Below are 17653 nucleotides of genomic sequence, written 5' to 3' on the forward strand. Positions count from 1 at the left end.
AATAATTGGGAAGTCATTACTGGGCAAACATAAATTACGGAGACATAAGTTAACTTAAAAAAAAAAAAGCTTAATTTAAGTAGCATGTGTTTTTCCTTTTAATAGTAGAAAAATAAACTTCAAACTGTTATAAAGCACTGACCCAAAAGATAGCCAGTTTTTCTCAGTATCAAGTAACTGTCCCACTCCTATGCATTGGGCACCATTTGAACTGAGCACATAGCAGATCACGTGCGTTAGAGGACACATAAATACATATACATACATACATACATACATACATAAAAATACGTATTTTTTCCTTCATCTGAAAATCTCTAATGCAGAAAATGAATTTGACATAATAACCAGAAATATCCTCTGCATAGACAACAACAGCTCTAGCCATTTCTGACTTTATAAAACAATCCTAATTGTTTAATAAATAAACTGTGGTTATTTAACAAAAGATCACCTTGCAATTGCAAAAACTGAAGCATGCTGATTATTAAGATCCCACTGTTGTTCAAATGGCTAGTAATACGTACCAGACAGAAATGGATTTTCATATTTGAGCTGAGCTATTATCATGCTGGTTTCACTTTAGAATTACTCTGCCACACATTTACTGAATAAGTGATTACTTCTGAATCAAAATAGGGAGAGACTGAACAATCACATGAACAGGAGAGCAGTGTCTTGATACTCCCAGGATATGCAATATTGTGCTTCTTAACCACAAACTCACTAATATTATTGAACATCACTCTGTGCATGGCTCAAGGATACCACTCTTCTGACTTCACGTTGAAAAAAAAAAATTGTTTTAATGTTTTTATTCTGTCCTGTCTCTGGCACTGCTAAGAGAATTGGCCCAGAAAGAGGAAACTATACCCCACCAGCAACTTCCCTCCCCTTGCACAAAGTTTTTCTATACCATTGCCTGGAAATCCACTCCAGCATCGACCAGGGCTTTGGAGATCTGAGCTGACTGCTGAAAGTGAACGTTATCTGCAGGGAGAGAAAGGAAACATAAAGTAGCTAATAGCCGCTCCAGTTTTCTGGTACCAAGGGGTGGGAAAGGCACAAGAAGAAAGGGACCGTTTGAAGTTCTAGGACTCAGCATCCCATTTAGCCCAAGACAAGTGACTTGTGGAAAGCAACACTGTTTTATTGAAGTAAATGTAACAGTCTTGCCCCTCATGCTTTTGTTTTGTCAGTAGTGAAATTGCAAACCTGTCTGTGATACTAAAAAGTCTAATTAACTGAAACTCACCATCTGCTGTTCCATGAATAAGGAGGTACTCAACTTGTTTAAAATTTTCAGCTCTGCTCATGACTGTTGAATTCTGGAATTGGGAAAAAGAATGTCATTATTCAAAAAAGGATCTGCCATAAACTGATTTTTCACTTCAGTTTACAAAATAAAATGTTTTCAGCTGGGGCCCCCTTTGATACAAAATATAGCAAACCGATATTCAAGCAAATGCTGTCTCCATGCATGGCAGAATGCACAGCATGCCCTGTGCCTAGGAGACAGGACTGGAAGGGAGGATGCCACATCTTCCCTGAACATGCAGGAAGAGGGCACCTGCCACCCAGCCTGCATGCAAAACCCCTTGAGTCCCAGATCCCAGATTGGCTGTGTCCTATGCATTAGCACAGGGCAGAGTCTCATATTAGCAATGTATGTTCCATGGGCTTCTGCTGTAGTTCAGCCAAAAAGTGTATTGCCATGGCAACCATGTGTCACATGGTGCCATACATGCTACATTTCAAAGAGCCTGTACATAGCATTTGCAACTAAACATACTCTGCAATATGTCATGTGAACTTTGGTCCACATTGCTAAGCTCTGAATGAAAAGCAAATATTACCTCTTTGGGAACAGATGTTAAAAACCTAGGCAAATGTAACATATGGGAGGGGAAGAGGGTAAAAAAGATCAAAAATGGCCTTAGAAAATCAGTGGGTTGTTGTTGTCTGCCTCATTCTGTGTATTAGAGGAGATACTATTAGATCAAGTCATACCCAAATTAGTCAAGGAAATAGGATTAAAAAAAAATTGGGAACTCAGCTTTTTGAGACTGCTATGTGGCCTGAGCCAGGGCTCCTATAATGAGGGTCAGGAGTTTTGAATGAAAAAGCCATTGAAAGCATCTAGAGCTGGTCATCCAATTTTGAGGATATTTACCAAAGTTGGGATGAAGGTAAAAATGCCACAAAATACTGTAGTGCCTTTGGGAGGGGGTGAGCTAGAGTCCACTTTGATGGTCCTGTTATGGATTGGGCAGGAAAGGGGCAGCAGCATCTCCATGGGTTTAAAAGCAGCCAGCTGGTCCTGCAGCACCTTGGTGAATCAAATTCAACTTTATGAAAGCCAAGGTTTATATTTCACAGATATCTCTGTAGCTCATATCAGCTTATATTTTTGATGGGAAACTTGGTGGCCTGGCAGGAAGGGAATGGGGCTAAAGTAACTGTGTTTGTATTCAAGTTCCAGTTTCAATATCAGTGAGCTATGCAACTGGAGATATGCTGCTCTTTGAGCTTTGATTTCAATAAAATTGGAATTGAGTAGTCCCCCCTTATTGGCAGTTTTGCTTTCTATGGTTTCAGTTACCTGCAGTATAGTACAATAAGATATTTTGAGAAATAGAGACTATACTCAATTAACTTTTATTACAGTTTATCATTATAATTGTTCTATTTTATTATTAACTATTGTTAATCTCTTATAATGCCTAATTTATAAACTTTATCATAGGTATGTATATATGTAGAGGAAAAAAACCATAATGTATAGAGGGCTCGGTACTATCTACAGTTTTGGCATCCACTGGGGGTCTTGGAATGTATTCACCTTAAATAAGGGTGGGCTCCTGTAACTCCTCTTACTCTGTCACAATTATAGGAACCAAGAGGCATGGCAAAAGCATTTTTGGGGGTTAAATTTCTGATGCTGATGTGAGAATTCTTTAACAGTGTTTCTGGAAAAAAGACATTTTATCTATGACTTTCAGGACAGAGCCACCCAAAATGTTTCAGTTGACTGAATGTCCCAAGGTCATCCTGGCCTGGTAGGCTTAAAACAAATGCGCTTCCTCTTCTGTGCAGGCTAGTTCCTACTTGTTCTGACCATATTCCATTTCTCACCCAAACTGAGAATTTTACTCATGAACTCTCAGAATAAAAACCTGAGTGAGACTCCTTTTATTTTTGAGAAACTTTTTTGTCTGGTAAGATGTCTCAGATAAATACATCTAAATATAAATCCATCGGTCCATCCACCCCAACATCACCATTCATCCCTCCATTCATTTTTCATCTAGTCAATCAACATTTACTTATTATGTACTCCACTAAATGATAAGATCCATAAGAAAAAAGATTTGTCTATATTGTGCATTACTCTTAACAACTAAGAGAATGCTAAATATTTATCAATTAAATGAGTAAATGAAATAAATTATCAAGCACTTGCAGTGTCCACTATATTTGGTCCTAGTTTTGCAGAATCAAGTGTTATCAGCTGTGGTAGGCAGAATAAAATATGCTTATTCTGAAATGTATTGAGATATGTTTTGCCCACTTTCAATCCATACACCATGCCATTCATGATAATAGCTAACACTCAATTGAGCATTTACTCTGTGCCTGTCACTGTGTTAAGCATCACATATAAATAAGGGTTTATAAAAGCACTGTTATATCTAATCCTTGCAATATTCGCTTAAAATAGGTCTAGACCAATTCTGCTTTCTAGATGGAGGCACCGAGACTCAGAAGGTGAGTAACCTGCACCACGTCACAACTACAGCAAGTGTCAGAGCTGGACAAAGTCTGACAGCAAGTCCTTTTTACTTCCTACATTGCGCTGCGTCTCTACTAAAATTCCAAGCTGTTTATGATGTGATCTTCTGGCAAAGAAACAGTGTGAAATAAAATGTTAATTAACAGTCCTGGAATCTGAAGTGCACAATAATAGTGGGTATCCTTTGAGATCCTCCTAAGACCCCATGCCTTCTCAGATTGCGCTAATCAGAAGAGAGATTGCTCTGCACAGCCCTGGGTGATTTGGGAGGCATATTCTGTGACTACGCAAGTGACGTATAGCCTAATGGGGCAATAGAACTCTGAGCAATTCTCTGTCCTTCAGAGAGGAATAGGTCAAAATAAATCTCCCTAAAAGACAGTTTTGTGCAGCATTCAAAGCTGGAGACAAGAAAGGCTGAGGCTTGAGTACTGATTGTGAACATTAATCGCCTGAATTGCAGGTCCAGGTGCCCTCGTGTGAGTCCTCTTTGGTGATCCTTTCCGTTAGCCATGCTCTCAGCCTGCACTGACTTCCTGCCTCCTTGTTTCTCTCCAAATTAAATTTAGCTCTTTGCTCGCAGAAGACAGTCAACTTTAACACTCAGACCTGACCCAAATATACAACTGTGCCACCTCACCTCACCTCCAAAAGCCTCATCGGCCTGCCTTGCTTGGCAGCTTGAAAAGCAAAAGCTGCTCCTACAACCTCCCCGAGCCATGAAACTGAGAAATGTCATTGAAACATAGAGTAATAGTTAGGAGACATATAAATACGCAGGACAGTTAGCAAGGAATGTGATAACTACTGGAGTTTGGACCAAAACAGTTTCTGGCTGCCTTTTTTTTTCTTAAATGGAGTGAATACAGGCTGAAAGAAGACAATTTTTATAAACAAGTAAAACCCTGAGCCTAAGATAAATGTTGTGATGTACACACTGTAGCTGTGATGAACTAGACATGGTGAGAAATGCAACATACTGAGAAAAAGACGAAAACTGTGATAAAAGTGTCATGATGCAAATTGTTTTACATTAACAATATTACACTACAAAGAAAGAAAGACAAATACTTTAATGCAGCAAGAGAAAAATAAAACAAAAGCTTCCCCTGCAACTGCAAGATAAGTGTGCCATTTCAAATGCGCACTTCCCCTGCTCACTGGGAGAAGCCTCCAGAGGGACCTCTCTGTGAGAGGGAGAGAGGCAGCCGAGAGACATACACCCACTTTAAGGCTCTGAGGCTACACAGAACATTTTTCCCCCAGAAAAAGGCAGCTGTGTCACCTTGCCTCTGGAACCATTGATCATTCCCTACTCAACTGTGCACCCTGGCTTCTCAATTAACACCCTTTACAGTCCACTGTATGGCACACTTGAAGCTGTAAAGGTAACACACAAAGCCAGAAAAGGAAATACCGGCATGAATTTAAGGTATGATTAATGATTAGAAAAAAATTAATTGTGCTATTTTAACCTACCAAAAGAGGATAATCCCTCTTTGCCTATCCATGGAAACAGAAATAAAAAAGGAAATGGATGACTAAGTTAGAAGCCGAATAGTCTATCACCAACTACTAAAAAGGAAACTCAGAGTGATAAATGGGCAAGGATGCAATGGTGGTGCAGTTGGCACTCTCCTGAGGCTAGAAACTTCCGGAGAGCCCCGCTGCCAGCAACAGCCTGGCAAGGAGAAGTGGGAAGGATCGGTCCAGTGGCAGTGCCGACTCCACAGCATCTCTGGGGAGCTTTTCCTTCAGTCCCCAAGAAGAACCATCTGTAGCTGCTCGTTGGATCATGCTGGTTCTTCAGTTACCTTCCAACAAATAAATCTTTGTATTTTTGAATTAAAAGAGAGAGCTGATAAGAGGAGGAGAGTACTATGAGAAACAGAAGGTATAACAATTTTTAAACTACCCCTAGTGCCATCTAGGAACCATAAGGACATTTTGCTTCCTGGAGATAATAGTGGTGGCAGCTGCCATGTTTTGAAAGCTTCCTTCATGGCAGGCACAGGCATCTCATTTAATGATTTCAATAACCCTGTGAGGTAGGTCTGATTATCCCATTATCCAGATGAGGAAACTGAGATTCAGCGAGGTTAAGTAGCCTCCTCAAGCTCATACTGCTGGTAAGTGGTTGACACAGAAATTGAGGACATGTTGGCCTAATCCCAAAAGCCCATGTCCCTTACTGTCATATTCTATTGGCACTTGACATCACAACCAAACAACTCCTCCCATTTATAAGATCTTATAGAAAGAGCACACAGTCATTGGGTCTAATGGACAGCAACCCAGCACTTCAGTAAGATATGACCTTGGGTTTAGCGGCTTGCTCTGTGCATTCTCCTACTCGTAACCAAAGCTCCATAATTAATATTAAATGATGCCATTTGGGGAAGCACCATTAATGCCACAACAGGGGCCACAGAAAATGTTTAAGAAAAGAATGAACTCAACTCACTAAATCAGATGTTTTACTTGTTTACATCTATCAAACAACTGTACTCATGGGATGCCAAGGAGAGCTCCCATCAACCCCAGACAGGGGGCTCTACCTCAGGCCTCACCAAGCAACACTGGCTTCTTTAAAGATCACACAGCAGTCAACATTTTATCAGCACTCAACAAACAAGTTAAGGTTTGGCTTAAATCTGAAGGTCTCTCTCCCTTTGGCATATTCTGGGATAATAGAACAAATGTCAAATCAGTACAAGATGGCATATTTACAAAATTGCACCCTGTTTTGCATAACCTAACGATGCAGCAGTTCTTAAGGATTGAACATTTCAAATCTGCTAGCAGAAGACTGCCAAATCTATGACTGTTTCATACACTTGCCAAAAGCCTATCAAATTTTGAGCAAAATGCAAAATAAATCTCCTCTACAAGTTAAATCAGTCCCTTCTGTGTGTTCCAGGCTGCCCTCTTCTCTTGGCAACAAGGCTCAGGACTTGGGTCCTATTTCCCTTGCCCTTGATCTGATACTTCTGTGTGTATTCATAAATCCATCCCCTCCCCAGGCTTATGTCCTGCCTTCTTGGCCAGCATTTGGCTTGCTCTTCTCAGAGCCCTTCTTCTGTTATCCCTCAGTTCATTGGACCTGCTTCACACATCACCAGAAAACCACTCTTCCTGCTATTCATTTGTCTACTGTGCTGATCTGCCTCCCCCCAATGTGTAACCTATTGAGAACATCATGCTCATCCTCCCCATCTTCTGCAATCTTTCTCTAATGATTCAGATTAGTGCCCTCTCTCCCTTTTCTAACCCTCAATATCAATATGTTGCATAACATCTTTGTGCCTCAGTTTCTGTGTCAGTAAAATAGAAACACAGTACTTACCTCGGAGGATCGGGAGGAAAATTAAACCTGATAACCCATGTAAAGAGCTTACAATGATGACTTGCCATAGAAGCACTTAATAAATGAATGAAAACATGAATGAAATAAGTGAAACTAGATCCCCTCTGGCTAGGGAGTGGAGAAGGGGAAACCCTAACTTCTCGGCTACTCCCCTTCCCCTTCCTACATGCTCCTAAGGTATAGAATTCCTGGGGCTTCATAGTCACAACTGGAAAACCACAAGTCTTTTTCATACATATTGGCTACTTTGTCATATTCAAATTCATCTTTTATTTCCTACTGTCTTTTATTTCTCTCCCAAAATACTGTTTTCTCTAACTGACAAGGAATAAACTTCTGAATGATTAAAACGCCAGGCACCTTGAATGGGTGAATGAAAGTCTACCACATGTTAACATTTTTTACAAGTTTGACTAAAAGACCTGTGACTGACCACATGAGAGACCATTCCTCACTGTTAGGAGGCCACTCCGCAAGGTGTGGCTACAGCTGCTGTCTGCTGATTGACATTGGTTGTGAGGGTTGCCTCTTTGGATCTGGTTCCTTTGCTCAAACCTGTCACCATATCTGTCTGCTGTGGACTGAGACACATTGCAGAAAAGATGTTTCCATAGAGCTATACTGCCCTTTAGCTCAGATTTGTCACCCCTCCACTTTAGCTGCCCATTTAGAGCTTCTGGTATCAGCTCCTTGAGATAAGGGGGGATGAACATCTCCTTTCCTCTTTGAGGTCTGGATATCCTTTGAAAGTGCTTCTCCCTTGCCTCTTGCCAGTAGGTGGATGATTATCTCCAAAAAGAGTCTTATGGAGTCACTGTTTGTGTCACTGCATTGGGTCTAAGCCTTAGTCTCAGGGTCCCCTAATCCACATGGCAGCTTTGAAAGAATAGGAAAGGGTGCTCCATCTGGTTTGACACAGCCTTGGAGGTGTGTGCCTTAGAAAATGGAGTGTGGTCTGGCTTTCAGCAGGGCACAGGCTGAACAACTGCACATGGCATCCCCGCCTGTTCCGTTCATGTATGCAAATGGCTCTTCTAATTCCCTTTCCTCAATGGTGAGAGGGACTTTGATTTCACGTGATGTGCTTCTCTTGGTGATGTGGATTTCTCTAAATTCTTCCAAATCCAGACCAACAATCACCTAATAATAAATCCTTTTCTTATTTGAGTTTTATTAAAAACTGCATTTTCTTCCAGAGGCTATAATTCTGGCTACCGTATCAGTGGCTATTTAGCTGAAAACGTGGACAAAGATCAAGGCCTTACTTGTTACACACTTTGGTCATTCCTAATCCTCAGTGTACTGAAAAGAGTCACTGATCCAGACTAAATGTGAACCGCTTTAAAAATATTTCCTTCTGATCCACTGAAATGCACAGGGTGGTGAAATCCTCTAAGGAATTGTCTCCTTTGTCTTTTCAAAAAGGATGGGAGGAGGACAGAAAGGGAGAGAAGGAGAGAGAGGGAGAGAGAGAGAGAGTGAGTGAGAGAGAGAGGAGAAAAGAAAAACAACCTGGGAAAGAAAAGTAAAAGATGGGGTCCAGAGGGGCAGCTGGGGCCTTGGAGGAAAATAGAATCTTTGAATGTATTCCTGCCAGAGACAAAAGCACAGGCTCATTTAAAAAACAAAGGAGGGCAGCTTTATTCTAAAGCCTGCTGTGCACCAAAAATAGGCACTTAGATTCAGTTCTCCACATAGATTCAGTTCTCCACATTTCGGAGGAAGCAACTTACCACGGTGGAGACAATTCAGTTAGTGCATTTGCCTCACTTGTATCCTGCCCACCTTAACTATCGCCCTCCCAAATAATTCCTCTTAGTAACACATTGAGAACCTTTAGCTCCCTGGTACTGGCAGTTTTAATGTGTCCATTGCCAGCAATGAATTTTGTGCCAAGAAAACCCGACTCCTGGCGTGGAAGGATTAAACAGTCCTCGGGTGCCATCTGTGCAGTGAAGTGAAAGAGTGACTTTGTGCACCCAGTGTGCGTGTGTTGCCATTGGCAGGAGGAAGTGACTTCTATTTACATAACTACCTCATGCAGCGAACACCTAAAGGGGGAGATGGAAATGGCCACCGCAGTGGGGGGTAGAGCTGGAGAAGAGGGGGATCTATGTGGGAACGAGGAGTCTATAGGAAAGACTGGAAATGTATGCAGGTTGAAATGGCAGACTACAGCCAATTATCCTACCTCATTATATAGGGAGGGCTGGTTGAAGGGGAAATACCCCATTGGCTGATGTTCTTTGAGGAAGTAGGGTAGGTGCCATGAACCTCCTTAGATGTGAGGGTTAGGGCTTGATCCTGTGCTTCCAGCCTCCACTTTTTAGAATATAACTTTTTAAAAGAACGTTTTGGATTCATCATCCACCATGTTCAAGTGAGGGATTGGGATCCGAGGCAGTTACACCTCTAATGTTTCAGGAACTTTCAGTATTTTCTAGGAGAAAACTCTTTGACAATCAAATTTAAGTAGTCTGGTTGGGTCGTTAACAAGAAAATTTGAACTGGAAAATGAAAGCGGCAATGGAGAAATTCTTGTATAACAATGTTTCCCTTCAAAAAGTGTTTAAATTAAATCAGGAAAGGTTTGGGGATTTATACTCCCTAAAGGGGAAGGCAAAGAATACAATGTTGAATAGCTTGTACACCTTGAAGAGCTAACAGTACTGAAGAGGGGAAAATTCAGTACAAGATACCTATCAGTTCAAGGTGGAATAAAATTGAGGATTCAGAGATATACAAGGAAACTATCAAAAGGGGATTCAAAAGACAATGCTACTCCACTGAGAGGGCTGTATACGTTTCTGAGTGGGTGGAGATGGAGGGGAAATGACACTCCAGGTGGAAGGAGCAGAGGGCAAAGGCACAAAAGGGAGAGCCACGGAAACATTCAGAGAACAGCAAGCATTCCAGACAAAGTGGGCTACTGTAGGAAGGGCGCCGAACACCTGGTAAAGAGTGAGGACTGGGCTTAGTCGAGTACACAAGAAGGAACCATGAACATGTTGTGGGTGGAAGTCAATCTCCCAGCTCTGTGCGCAGTAGACTGGAGTGTGAGAAGACAGGATAAGGGGAGACAAATCGGGTTATTGTTATAAAAGGAGACAGGTTATATGACAATAGCAATGTGGTTACAAAGAAGGAAATGAGTGTCTAAAGCAGCTTATGGTAGGTGGAGGAGAAAGAATGGGAAGAATTGAGCCCTAAGTATTAAATGCGACCCTTAGCAGAAATGGGGACAATGTAATTATGGGACTTTTTTGTAGGGGTAGATGATCTGTGCATGTCACTTTGCAGATTGTTACTTTTCTATCTTAACTGATAAACAGACAGGAAAACCGTCATATAGCCACTAACACAAAAACATTGCTATCACAGCTCCCTGCACACACGCACACACACACAGACACACACACACATACACACCCCTTACTCATTAAGCTGAAAGTAATTGGTAAAACTAAATTGTCTATACTTGTCTTGCAAAACTAGAAACTTTTGAGTTTTACTGTGTTTTGATCAGATGACTTCAGCATCCATAGTAATAGTGATGACATCTTACAAAAACATAAGGATATTGCTCAGAGCAATGTATTAATATGAAGTCATGACACAGATGAGAAGAAATTGTGTTCTTAAGTTATTCTTACTGTTTTTCTTTCTCTTTAATTCACTGTCTTGGAAAAAATTGTGAACATTCTTTGGAAAATGTAAACATCATAGATGATTTACCTTGTCAGCTGTAAGTTTCAGGGTTTTAAAACAATTTTTTTCCAACCTAACATGACAAACAGAATCAGCAAAGTTTTGGAATGATCAAAGTGCCAGAAGGGTCCCTAGTACTTATGCTAGCACTTCCAGCTGCATCAATGTGGCACCAAAGACAATGCTCTGGCTTTGCCGTGGCATCTACACTAGCACATGGGGGCTGTCAATGATAGTTGCACCCACACCATATTTTAAATGCTATAGCCCATCTGCAGAGCAACCTGCCCACTGGTTCTCCCATCAGGCAACCAGCCTGTTGGATGCTATTCAGTGATTTAGGTTTAGGGCTTTTTAAGGGTACTGCCCAACTGTACCTACCTCTCACCTGCTTTACTTAAATCTTGTGTGAACAAAACCGTACATAATTGGCTATGAGTAAGAAAATTATAGTCTCATATATACATCTTATGATAATACTGTAAGAAATTTCAATATATAGCTAAAGGTTTAGACAGTCTTCTGGGCTCTAAAGGAATACGTTGAATTTCTAATAGGTTTTCTAAACTGAAATTTTATAATTAAAGTAATTATCTGATGTTGCTTTGTATTTCTAAATGAATGCATATTGTGACCTATATAGCATACGATAAAGACTGTAATTATGCAGAATATAGTAGGGGAAGCTATTGGAGTATCTCTAAACCACCTGTGTTATTTCTTTTTAACAAGAATTTTGTTGGAAATAAAAATATATATTTTCTAGAATAGATACACGTAAGAAGGTTCTTAAACCACTTATAAATAGGTTATAAAATAGGCATAGGTCCTCATCTCTTACCCTGTAATGGTCAAGGTTGTCTTCTGGAGTTGGGAGACCCATGTAACGTTCTGTGTACACTGAATCTGTGAAAGAAAAAAAAAGTTTAATTCATACAATAACAACTTTTCTTGCTTTTAATGGGCCACTTCAGTGTTTCCATATGTCTTCACTCATGTATAGGAATATAGAGTTACTCTCAGAAGTATCTCTGTGTGGTTATGAACAAGGAAAAGGGTGGCTAAAGCAGCTTATGGGAGGTAATTTTTTACTTGCCTTGCTCATATAGCCAGAGATGCTAATTCCCAGCTCCCTGCATACTCATACCTTTCCACACTCAGCCCTAACCCATTCTCACTTTCCCCTTAGAGTGGGGCAAAGGGAGGCCGGGCGCGGTGGCTCAAGCCTGTAATCCCAGCACTTTGGGAGGCCGAGACGGGCGGATCACTAGGTCAGGAGATCGAGACCATCCTGGTTAACACGGTGAAACCCCGTCTCTACTAAAAAATACAAAAAACTAGCCGGCCAAGGTGGCGGACGCCTGTAGTCCCAGCTACTCGGGAGGTGGGGGCAGGAGAATGGCGTGAACCCGGGAGGCGGAGCTTGCAGTGAGCTGAGATCCGGCCACTGCACTCCAGCCTGGGTGACAGCGCGAGACTCCGTCTCAAAAACAAAAAAAAAAAAAAAAAAAAAAGAGTGGGGCAAAGGGAGATCAAACCAGATGATCTAAAATCCAATCAATAATCCACCTACAGGAAAGTAAAATGTGAAGTGCTAAGGGGTAAGGGATCTTAACATTATCATATGACCCTCTCAAAGAATTTTAGTTAGGAAGTCACTTAATGCCTCAATTGTGTTGAAATTTTTTGGTTATAATACAAGTATGTGCCCTGATTTATGATCATCTATTTCCTTTTGGAGACCCCTAATAATGTTCAATTACTAGTTGCTGATTTAAATCATATTTTATTTTGGGGGTCAGGCTGGAATTCACTATAATAAAAAGAAATAATTCAGTTATCATTTATTTGCTATATATCCTCACATTGGCTCAGCTACTCCATCATAATGCAAGTTAAACATTTGTTTTCTCTCATTTTGTGGTGAAGCCTCAATTTTTGTGGTATAACAGTTGAGCATTGTGAAACAGATTACATTAATATCTGTCTGCTGAAATGACATAAGCTCTTTTATCTATAAATATGGTTGAAAAACAGGTTGCATAATTGGTTTGGTTATTTTGGATAGTTAAACATATTTTGCCTGATTTAAAAAAAATTAAATGATACATTATATATATTTGGCCTAAAATATCAGTAAAAAAAAAAATTATTGAGACCAAATCGCAATAAACTTTAAAAACCTGACATAACTGCTTTGAAAACTGCCTCCTTAAGTGACCAGATTACAGCTAAAAAGTCTAAGAATTTTATCTTGCCATTGTGCTGTATAGGTTAGTGGCTTGAATTTCACTATAATTTACAAGTATTTCAAAGCCAATTCCATTAATTTTAAAAGTGGGTATATTATCTAAATTCAACATTCTAACACTTTTTGAATGACTGGTATTGTAGATTAGAAACTACACTAATGAGTGTTAGTTGCTCCATATGTATACTTTATGCCATTTCTATGAAAGTCAAAATATTTTCCTCCAAAATTACTAACAGTGATATTTTATCATTTTGATTAACATGAAAACCGACTATATGTAATTTTATGTACTTAAAGGACACTAATATAAAAATAGAATATTTTTAAAGATACTTTGAAATATAAGATCTTCGTGAAATGCTCGTATCTTTTTTAACTTTAGTATTTAAATATTAATATCTCAGGCTGTATGTTAGATGGGGGAAAATGACCTTAAAGGGCAAAACACATTTTCCTCCAGGTAGCTGCAGACTTTAATTCTGCTTGTCATAGAACACAATACTCCTTTCTTATTTATGCTAACAAGGTTTACGTGTATAAGTAGATCTGAAATTTTAAAAATAACATTTAAAAAATACTGCACAATGCAATTGTAAACTTTTTTAAAATATGCCTTAAAATACCATTTACGTATTCCTTTTGTCCCATCTTTGAATAAAATTGTTTAAATTTACACACATGTAAGAACTCTAGACAATTCCTATGTATTATGTTGGTCTATATACATTAAATGAAGTTTTCTTCTCATTTCATATTTTTAAACTTACAAAGATTTACTCCATTATTTTATTGACCACTAGAGGTCTCCAAAAACAAGCCATCCAACAGAACAATTAATATCAAGCAGAGAAATATTATGAAAACAAATTCATTGTGTGTAGATCAAATTATAACTATGCCCTCCAATTTTCTTAACAGAAAGATAGAAATATATTTCTACATTGGTTTATCTTGACTGGGAGAGACTTTAAGAGTCTTTCCTCTGGGTACTACCATATTTCTGGATATAAAATATTTAATGAGCTATTCATCATCAACCATTCTTTTCTTACACTAGACAGAAGACTTCAGATGGGGTCAGAAGAGGTGCAGGAAAATCATTCATCTCCTTACCACCCCTGACTCTTCCCTCCTCCCTCATCTTCCATCGCTTACTCCCTCCCCTTTGAGAATTGCAGTCTTAGAGGTGTACGATGCCTTGCAAAATAATAGTCTCTTAATGACCAAGAGCGTATTCTAGAGTAGCTTTCACCTATTAAGAGATAGTGAAAAAAAGAAACCAACCCTCCGATAGGTATTTCCACTGTTTCTCCTCTCCTCTTCCCATCCAAAGCCCTACTTATATTTGACATTTAATTGAAGGGAAAGAGATACACACTTCTCTCACTCTGCTAATATGTGAAACCCAAGAATCAAATTAGAGTAAAGATAAGGAACGATTTATCTGTAGAAATGTAGCATTGGGGCTGTTTTGAAATTTGGAAAACAGAATTTGTTGATAAAAAACCAAATGTGTAATAAAATATACCACCCAGCTTTGCACAATAGCAGAATAAATGAGATCATCTTATTATAGGTATCCAAAAAGAACCTCTAAGATGAATCAGCCTATTATTCGCTGTAAAAACACTGAAACTCAGAAAGGAATGGCTTTGTTACTGGCATTTTGAGGTCAACACTCCGTATCTCTTTGTACCTGGCAGCAATTACATACCATAGTACTCCCACCGGGATACAGGCGCCACGGCTATTCCACACTTGAACACGCCGCTTCCCGATCCCAGGACCATTGAGGTTACGTACCCTCCATATGACTAAGGAATGGAAACAGTTATTTTTATGGAGGTAAAAGAATAAGGACATATGGTAAGCGAATCGCAGTTTCCACATTTCTCACATCTTTATATACTGTGCCTCTTTAGAGATAAAAAGCATGGTATAGGAGGCTTAAATTGGCCTTAATTGGACAGTATCTTTAAAGACTACACTTTCAGAGCCCTGATCCCTTTCTTGGTAGGTATACGGGGGAAAATATGGAAAATTTGCTGACCCTAGTGACTGGGTGGTACCAATTATAGAATATTTAAAAACAATAACACGAAATCTTTACTGACTGATGCATAAGAAAAAGTCTCCCTCCTTTTTTCCCTTCCCTCTTCCCTCCCTTTCACTCCTTCCTTCTTGCTCTTTCTACCTCACCTCCCTCGCTCATCATAATAAACAAAGGTGTAAGCCTGACTCAGTGGAGATTCTGTAGGGTTACTGCCCAGAGACCTAAGACTTGATACATGTGATTTTCACCTCCAAATATGTATATACGAAAGATAAATTAACCTACTCTGAGTGATATTCACTAACGAATGCATACAGATTCATCAGTCAACTACTCACCCAGCCCCAAATTGCAATTCGTTTGTTGTCCACAAATCCCATTTTTGAAAATTGTCTAAAACACATGGAAAAAGTCCACAGATCAGTACTGCATTGTGTATAGAAAACTTAGATAAGGCACAAATGTGAAACCCTGCCATTTGTTCTCTGCTTCATTCTATTTGAGACTAAAAATTGCTGCCAGTAATCAAATAAACACCCAAGATAAATATCTATCATTTTAACCTAAGATCCAGATGAACATGGTTTACTTTCGTTGTTCATAAAAATTGTGTGTGTGTGTGTGTGTGTGTGTGTGTGTGTGTGTGTGTGTGTGTGTACGATTCACAGAAAACAAATCCTGGCAGTTTTTTTCACAGCTTTATACAAAAATTTGCAGCCCAGATGCCCTTTTCTTTACATAATTGAATGTAAATCTCTCCAGATGTTTTTCAGTTTGGGAGAGTCTGCCCCTGCAATGGAGAAAGATAAGGGCATGAAAAACTTCTGAGTAGGGCTTAGAAATGTCTCTGGGCCCCCTACCTGAGAACTGAAACACCATTCTCTAAATAAATCCCTTCTTATGCTGGGTGTTGATTAGTTAGCTCAGCACCATGCACTCAATAAAAATAAATTTTTCCTTGATGGATTAAGAAGTCTTCTTTGCCACTAAACTGTGTTCAGAATTGGAATCCAGGTAAAGAAATAAGAAAAATGTTTTATGCACCTATTTCTTAATATTAGCCTGACATCAAAAGAAAATTTTTTTTTTTTTACTTAAAAATACCTGATAAATGAAACTCAAATTTTTAGCATTGTGGATGGTTGCAGACCTTTGCATTAACCTATCTTGATTTTGAGAGTCTTTGTGTTTTCACATAATGATATATGTCCTAGGTTGCCCTAAGTTAAGCAGTGTTAGAAAAAAAATTAAAACCATTTCCAACTCATCTTTTCCATGTAAACTTTGTAAAATTGAAGGAGGCAGACATACAGCAACGTGCACCAGATCATTCGTGTATAAATTGATCAACCTTTACAAAGTGAACGTATCCTTGAAATCATGGCCTGTGCATGTTATCAGAAGCCTCTAAGGCATTTCTCTCTTTGCAAAGGGACAAAAGGAAACGTTTTTCTTTTATTGAATTCCATAAAAATTTCACTGAACTTTTTTGCCTGGTTTTTATCTTTATGTAAATTGGATCTTGTAATCATTCAACAGTATATGCGATTCATCCATGTTGTTATATGCTTAACTCTTTTTAGTTGCTGCAATAGTGTGTTCCACTGTATAAACACACTACTTCTCATTACTTATTTAACTGGGGTTGTATATAGTAGATCCTCAATTTTGTAATTTTAGGACTTTCGTTAGTCAGATTTGAGAGGCCCTGGAAACTATGCCCTCTCTCACAGGGGAGCAATCTGGATAGATACATGTCTATTTTTAAAATATCAAAGCCTCACTCTTGAACAAACGTATCCCATTTATTCTAAATCTCTATTTTTTAATTGTTAAGGAAAATAGCTAATCATTAACTTTAGTGAAAGAGAATTTCTTTCACTCAGGAATCCCTAATAAATTGTCATCTGCTCTCTCCATCTACTTAATCATTCATGGATCCTTCTGCATTTCCTAGTCTATGATTTCATAACATCATTTTCAACCACCCTCCCAATTATGCTTCCCCAGACATCCATGCTGTTGGTTATAGAAACTCAAAGTTACATTTCCCACATACCAGTTGAATGTAATTAAATAAAAGATTTGGAATGAGACTGGCTTCAAATCCTGATTCACCTTAGCAAGGTACCTAACCTAATAGTCTCCATTTATTTAATTAAAATATGGGGTAAGAAAACCCACCTTTCAGGGCTTCAGCGACAATGCCTGTAGGTAAAGCACTTCCCATGTAACATGCATATTATGAGTAACCATCATTCATTGTTAACATCTCTTGAGTCAGATCACATCTGTTTATAGTCCCATAAGTGAAGAGCACAAGAATGAGATGTGGTTCATACTTATCAGAGCCCTTATACATAGGACCGATGATGGCTATGCTCCACAATTTTCCCAAAATAGCAGAGTCACCCTCATCCAGACTGTAGGAGCTACTCCTAGGACTTCATAGTTGTCACTGCCTGTGATGTAAATGTA

The 17653-nt window shown here is 39.2% G+C and overlaps 1 protein-coding gene across 2 annotated transcripts in view; it reads right to left on the reverse strand.

Moving 5' to 3' along the window:
• Positions 1-17653, reverse strand: part of LOC105483346 (dipeptidyl peptidase 4) — an 84647-nt gene that overhangs the window by 1836 nt on the left and 65158 nt on the right. For both annotated transcript variants that reach the window (XM_011744180.3, XM_011744179.2), the window contains exons 21-25: positions 15514-15568; positions 14837-14936; positions 11710-11774; positions 1256-1328; positions 917-990 (exon numbers count right to left, since the gene is read on the reverse strand). In XM_011744180.3, the coding sequence (XP_011742482.1) occupies positions 917-990; positions 1256-1328; positions 11710-11774; positions 14837-14936; positions 15514-15568 (367 nt within the window). The remainder of the gene's footprint in view (positions 1-916; positions 991-1255; positions 1329-11709; positions 11775-14836; positions 14937-15513; positions 15569-17653) is intronic.

This window comes from Macaca nemestrina, chromosome 11 (assembly GCF_043159975.1).
Source record: "Macaca nemestrina isolate mMacNem1 chromosome 11, mMacNem.hap1, whole genome shotgun sequence".
NCBI lineage: Eukaryota > Metazoa > Chordata > Mammalia > Primates > Cercopithecidae > Macaca > Macaca nemestrina.